The 6,000-nt window shown below is 37.8% G+C and overlaps 1 protein-coding gene across 4 annotated transcripts in view; it reads right to left on the bottom strand.

The window, feature by feature from the left end:
- Window positions 1–372: 372 nt before the first annotated feature.
- LOC103713385 (metal ion-binding protein) overlaps window positions 373–6,000 on the bottom strand; it is a 41,777-nt gene continuing 36,149 nt past the window's right edge. For all 4 annotated transcript variants that reach the window (XM_088717541.2, XM_088717542.2, XM_008800291.6 and 1 more), the window contains 2 exons: window positions 1,788–1,979; window positions 373–1,011 (listed from right to left, as the gene is read on the bottom strand). In XM_088717541.2, coding sequence (XP_088573667.2) covers window positions 1,847–1,979 — 133 coding nt within the window. In that variant the 3' untranslated portion in view covers window positions 373–1,011; window positions 1,788–1,846. The remainder of the gene's footprint in view (window positions 1,012–1,787; window positions 1,980–6,000) is intronic.

The raw sequence follows: 6,000 nt of genomic DNA, 5'->3' as shown, positions 1-6,000 counted from the left end.
GAACTTAAGAGAGGCTCAACCGAGGTAGAGTTTCCTTAGCTATTTCCAAATTCTTCCTAATGGTATAAAGCCCTTAGGCAAGCTTTATTCAACTAGTTCCCTCATTACAATAAGTTTAGTTCTCCTCTGGTGGCGGAAGCTAAAAATGATGGGCAGAAGAGAGAGAAGGTAAAATTGCAGTCAGAAAATTATAAAAAAAAAAGCTACCTCTTTTGAGAAAAGGGAAATCTTGGTGGGAGCTTTTGCAATTGGCAATGATGTAAGTTATTTACCAAGAAGGGTTATTAAAACATTTCAATAAAAGCTGAAAAATAAACAATGCATGCCCTTCTAAAATAACATGAGAAATCTCTGTGTCACAACATATGATCCTCACCATGAAAGCTTATGCTTCAACTTCATCAGTAGCAATACGACAAAATATATTCAGCGGTTGACAATATGATCCCACCATTAAAGCTTCTTGCTATTAGACATACAATAGATCATTTAAAGCTGGTATTTACATCCACATTATATTTTACACCATCATAAAGATAAGAGATGGGACCAGTGTACCTCCATCTCAATAGGCCGAGGCTAATGTGATGGAACATATCATCCTAATATGAAGCTATCTAGAGCAGGTTTTTCCATCAGAACTAATGAGTTTCTGTGTACATGCAGGGGTTGAGCATTGCTGGAAGCAAAGAATTCTTTCCCAGCTGAAGCTTAGGCAGCTTAAGAAGGATAATATAAAATAGTTAACCATCAAAAGCGATACCCTTGGTTTGGTCTCAATTCTGGGGGAGAAAATCCTTCGGATGATCCAGCTGATCGTTGCAGACGCCTTCATTTGTTACAATGAAGCCATAGCGATTGTGGCTGCTAGCCACAACTAGATGTGCCATCAACCTTCTAGAGCTAAGCTATAATAAGCCAGTGGATAGCACTGTGTTGCATCACCTATTAAGATGTCTCTCTCTCTCTCTTGTATGCCAAGCACACCCGGATGATAAATGGCCTTCTGCCCTGCAGAATATATGCACAAAGATTATTTAAGATATGTAAGCAGGGTGATGCCAATAACAATTTATAGTGCAGGAAAACTTGCTATTATACAGCCAATATAATAAAACAAGTGGTATTGCCAAAAATGCAGATAAATAATGACATCAAGCTATCCGCACTCTTCAAGATTTTCTCTCATAAAACCCCTATTTTCAGTTATATGGACTATCATGAATGCTTTTTGCATCATTCGGCCCTTGCCATTTTATTTTGCTTGACAATTCATTCTGCTTAGGAACCGTGACTGTCATGGTGCAATATTGTCTCTCTGAAATCATAAGATAGCTAACATTCACATCAGATTGCACAAAGAATACATCAATACTGCCAGATAAAATTCTATTCTGCAAAAATCAGCAGAATAAATGACTTGGAGAGGTGGGTGTAAGAGCTGGCACTGTCAATTGATAAGCAGAGGGAAGGGGACAGACATGCACGAGGTTCATAGTGTTATGGTTCTTATGAAACCTTGCAAGGTCTTCTCAGATGACTCACCACAATCAATTTTGGGGAAAAAAAGAAACTATAATCAATAAAGGTATAGATGCTTTTATTGGGTCTCAATCATTTCCAAAAAAGATGGATACATCATAGCCTAATCTAAGATGCACAGGTTGCTACATCTTGGAAAACTGTACACCTATACATTGGGGACAGACATGGTAATTTTCTAAGTGTTCTAAATTAAATCTCCTTTTATACCTAGACCTTTCTTTTTCTCGCTTTCTTTTCTTTACCTCTTAACAACTTCACGAGATGTTGATATAAAGATTCCACATGACAGCCAAAAGATCAGTTATTTGTCCAATCTCAGGTTATCGCAGAGGTGGCCAAGTTCAGGCCTGGCCTCCATCCATGATGCAAACCCTGTTTCACTTGGACAAGTGCAGTAGAGGTAAGACCTGAAAGTGATCAGAAAGAAGTATCTCCTGAAATGCAAAAAAGAAAAAGTAGCAGTTAAAAGGTGGCATTCTAAAGGGACATCTGAATACAAGTTGACAAGAATACAACTGAACAACATAAACATAATATTGCTATCATAAGATACACACATGGTGGAAGCTTCAAATAGGTAACTGCCGAAATCAATTTAAATTCCAGATATTTTAATATGTGGTCTTAGTCAGGACTACAGCTGAAGAAGATAAAATCTTGTGTTTAATGATAAAGCAGCATTTCGGTGATATTTGAAAACAATAAACTACAGCAAGGCATTAAAGGCTGCATATTCCCCATAAAACAAATACATCAGCCCTGCCTTCGCTAGGTTCATGCATCATACATCTCAATCAATAGAGACATGAGCCTTGTGCTAATTATTTATTGCACCATGCTGAACCATCACCCCATGTACACCTACCTAAATATTGAATCATCATTTCTCCCAGAGCTCCTTATGAGAATTAAACACGGACTTCTCTAAATGGTACATACCAATTGTTTGACCTATGGTTTCAGATGGTAATTATATGTGATTTACATAATTTCTATGTTCGTTTCATGGTAAGAAGCATATTAAATAGATGAATCTTGGTCCCCCAAGCCTACAGAAAAGGGTGGGATGGAAACCAATGAAGTATTGGATGAAGATGTCAAAAAAAGAGTTGGGAAACTTTCCAAGGAAAATATGACCCAAAAGCAATCAGCATAGCAAGCTAGTAAGAACTGTCTGTTGCCTGATGTTATCATGTTTAAATTACTTACATATCCAGCTTTAACCATGCAATTAAATACTCAACCTAATAAAGTAATTAATAACAAAGAACTCCATATGTTTCTTCATATATCTCCATCCAAAAATGCCTTCTTTGTCCACATTTGTGTACCTAAAGTGTTCTTGGAACAAGCCCTCACAGACCAGTTTACTGTTACCATATCAAAACCTTGTGAACTCACCAAAGTTATTGGAAAATCACTAAATGAAAAATATGGGTGTTTGGAGCATCTGAACAGAAACCAATACAAAATCACTGATTTACGTGTTTTAACTCTATTTCGGACTAATTTGAAACAATATTGGATTCAAATGATACACATGGCTGTTGACAAGCTCACTTTGGATTACATTTGAAAATTGTAAAATAGGATAGCACGTAAGTACTAATGTCATTGTCCATCTTTCCATTTTAAGTTAATATGTTTTTAATTTCCTTTGAAGAATAATGCATGCATGAAAGAGTGAACTAATCAAGGTCCGCCGTGTCGATACCGGACCCCGTACCGGTGCCATACTAGCACAATGTCGGTACGGTACGGTACGGAGTTTTTTTTTGGTGTACCGAGTGTTGGTACGCCAACCGTACTGGGTACCGATACCAAACCGGTACAGTATGGTATGCCCCGTACCGCTCGGTTCGGGCTGGTACGACATCCCATGGAACTAACACACATATGAATGTACGCATGCACAAAAGAATGCATGTTAACATATTAATCTTGAATACATTTGCTACTGGGATAAAGTAATAAGTTCTAACATACACCACAGGCACACTAAAAATGTATTGTGCTAAAATCATTACATTGAATTTTCGAACTTTTCATGTCTTAGTTATCTTTTCTGATTTTGTTATTTAACATCAACTTTGAAATCTTTTTTTGCTGGTTTTCTCTTACTTCAATAGAAAAGAGTTGAAAAGGAAAATGCAAAAAACACTGAAACTCTTTGAACTATCACTTGGTCAGAAAATATCCTAGATTGATATTTAAACTAAATCAAGACATCTTTGCCTTAATCACTATCTCTAAATATAAATGTTTTCTATGAATGTTGCTTATATTTTCCCCAACATGCGGAACATGTTTATCTCTGATTATTTGCACAACCTATTACTTCTACATCCGCAAAAGAATAAATTCTCTCCAACATGTTAACCATGTTCACCCTCTGAATTCCGTAAACATGATCTCTCTAGTCGACCAAATGACATATCAGAGAAAGTTGTCACCTTTGCATCCACCATTGAATTTCTTGTCATAACTGACTAGAAGAAATGATGTGAAGATTGTTGTAACAATGAGAAGACAACACATATAGGGATGGGCATTGAGTAAAGACACTTTGCTTATTTAACTCCATGTTATTGTGTCATAGTTGAAGTTGTAGAGGACATCACTTATACAAGATATTCCAAAGTTTGGGGACTAGAACATGTTTTCTGGTATGTTGCCAAGAATTAGCATCATTGTTGTCCTCTTGTTTTGGGCCACAGGCCTATTCTACATAGGTGGTGAAAAACCATTTTAGGTTCATACCATGGCTTATTCTTGAGTGTGTGTAAAAATGAGCCTACATCCGTTTTAGGCACCTCCTTAATGCTCAAAATGCCAAATTAAATTTCAATATGGTCCAAGACTGGACCTAAATAAAACTAGACCAACTTGCCTGGCATGATTTTTGGCAAGGATTTTCAGCCCATTGAGCTATATTGGGTCCTAATTTTCAAGCAAGCTCAAGCTAACTCAAAACTATACTAGCCAGACCTGAACATAAATTAATTAATAAATTATTACAATATAAAGTATGGCCATTACCCTACATCCCCACTAGGGCAGGCATGCACTAGACCTAATCACCCCTTCTTCGTTGCCCCTCTTTGTTGAAAGCCAAACAACAGACCACCTCTACTAGCAGATGGTCCCAAGTCCCAACATTATACATCCCTCCCACCTTCTTTGGCCTTACCTCAACATAGATTGACATCAGCACCCTCTCACCTTGTTGTTCATCATCACCTCACTATCATCATTCCCTTCACGCCCTTCTCTCTCTCCTCTTACCTTGCCATCAGTCAACACCTAATGACAAATCCCCATCCATCCTCTCTCTCCTGCCACCTTACCATTGATTGACACCACACTCCTCTTTCTCACTTAATTCCCTATGTTTCTTCATCAATGGAGAATTAGGATTTTGGTTTTTATCAGGCCAAATTAGGTTGGACCTTGGCCCAGGATTTGAAAACCGGGTCTAGTTCATGCTACAGATGTTAGGCCTATATTTGAGCCAGGATGAGATCAAGCCAGCCTATTTAGCCTTGATACCTAATCTTTGTTCAGTATAGTAAATGCTAAGATCTAGTGAAGACAAGCTTCACTTATGTGGGTCAAGGGTGAGCGGGCCATGAAGATAAAAAGAATGATACAAGAGTTATTGCAAAATGTAAACAAAGAATTACTGATTTTATTTTTCACTTCTTTAAGTGCTCCAAATCTGAAATTATCTCGAGTTTTTTGAGAAGTAATTATGCTATCTTAAGAACCATTACAGTTACAAGTTACAACAGTTGTCCACTAGGGATTCCTTTGCCGAGCCCCTATCATCAAGCCACCAACTTCATTGGGCTTCAGATATCGGACAGGCATGATCCCCCATGTATGGCCTTACAACTTTGAGGAGACTCTCTATTTGTGGTAAACATTTACCTGGACTTGGTTGTTGCAACCCCCTTATTGAGGAGACACCTTTCAACCAAGTTAAGAGGCTATGATGGCATGTTCGCACCTCTTGGAATTGTCTACCTACCCAAGTAAGTTTTGGGCCCAAATACCTAAAATAAGGAGGATATGTATCCAAATGCCAAAATTAATTACCATGTTTAGTAGTTGTGATAGAATACATCTTGTTTATCTTGATGAAATAGAGCGATATCTATCACAATGCCAAAAACATCTACCATGTTTACTTTCTTTCTCTTCTCTTGGGGATTGTTGGAGGACTAAGGTCATCCAGTATAGGTTTTTATTCAGGAAAATGGTTAGAGTTGGGTGGATAGGGACGAAAGATTCAATCCCTTGTGTGTATTTACAATAGAGGGAGAATCAAGGGAGCAACAATTCACATCGGATGCGAGGAAGGGAAAAGACCACGGTTTGGCCCCACCAACAATACCTAAATCTCATGAATGAACTACTAGAGCCACACTTGGAATTTCTTTTTTCATTTGTTTA

This window comes from Phoenix dactylifera, chromosome 3 (genome assembly GCF_051530095.1).
Source record: "Phoenix dactylifera cultivar Ajwa chromosome 3, Ajwa_hap1_PhDact_Kaust_v1.1, whole genome shotgun sequence".
Classification (NCBI taxonomy): domain Eukaryota; kingdom Viridiplantae; phylum Streptophyta; class Magnoliopsida; order Arecales; family Arecaceae; genus Phoenix; species Phoenix dactylifera.
This window is presented reverse-complemented; position numbering and strand designations above follow the sequence as displayed.